This window comes from Rhea americana, unplaced genomic scaffold, assembly GCF_003343005.1.
Source record: "Rhea americana isolate MKP2758 unplaced genomic scaffold, rheAme1 scaffold_573, whole genome shotgun sequence".
Classification (NCBI taxonomy): Eukaryota; Metazoa; Chordata; class Aves; order Rheiformes; family Rheidae; genus Rhea; species Rhea americana.
The window spans coordinates 74,634-75,410 of NW_028186727.1; the positions used below are offsets into that span (position 1 = coordinate 74,634).

A 777-nucleotide genomic window follows, 5' to 3' on the forward strand; every position below is an offset into this window, starting at 1 on the left:
CAGCACGGTACCTGCTCATCTGCACCCAGGGATGCCCAGTGCAGCACCCAACACGGCACCTGGTGATGCGCAGCACGGTACCTGCTCRTCTGCACMCAGGGATGCCCAGTGCAGGAACTGGTGATGCCCAGCATGGTACCTGCAGCAGTTGGGATGTTGCCTGGCACCCTTGGGTGCTCACTATTTCTAGGGTTTGCCCCCAGAAAGCCCYGGTGGTGCTGCAGGCACCTGCTTCGGCGTGAGCTGGAGGCACCAGAGAAGCGCCCTTGCCCGTGCCCGGCGCTGCCCCGGCCGGTGACGAGCTGCGTCCCKCTTTGCAGGTCGAGTCTTCAACGGCTCGGCGAAGCCCATCGACGGCGGCCCRCCGGTGATGGCCGAGGACTTCCTCGACATCAACGGTGAGGCTGGGCCCGCCGGCGCCCGGCAGCCCGCGCGCTCGCCTTTCCCTGCCGGGGCGTTGGGGCTGGCCCGGCAGCTGTGTGCGTGCTGCAGGGCAGCCCATCAACCCGCACGGCCGCATCTACCCCGAGGAGATGATCCAGACCGGCATCTCGCCCATCGACGTGATGAACAGCATCGCCCGGGGCCAGAAGATCCCCATCTTCTCCGCTGCTGGCCTCCCCCACAACGAGGTGGGTCGCCAGCGATGGGTGGCGGGGTACAGCAGCAGAGTTGGGCTGCGGCGCTGGCACATGGCATGCGGTCTCTCCCCCATCCCCACACTCGTCCCCATCACCGTACCCATCTCCACCCATCCCCATCTCCATCCCCGTCCCC

The 777-nt window shown here is 67.4% G+C and overlaps 1 protein-coding gene across 1 annotated transcript in view; it reads left to right on the top strand.

Moving 5' to 3' along the window:
* Nucleotides 1–777, top strand: part of LOC146587685 (V-type proton ATPase subunit B, kidney isoform-like) — a 20,633-nt gene that overhangs the window by 7,321 nt on the left and 12,535 nt on the right. The window contains exons 6-7 of the mRNA XM_085319178.1: nt 321–398; nt 493–632. Of these exons, the coding sequence (XP_085175304.1) occupies nt 321–398; nt 493–632 (218 nt within the window). The remainder of the gene's footprint in view (nt 1–320; nt 399–492; nt 633–777) is intronic.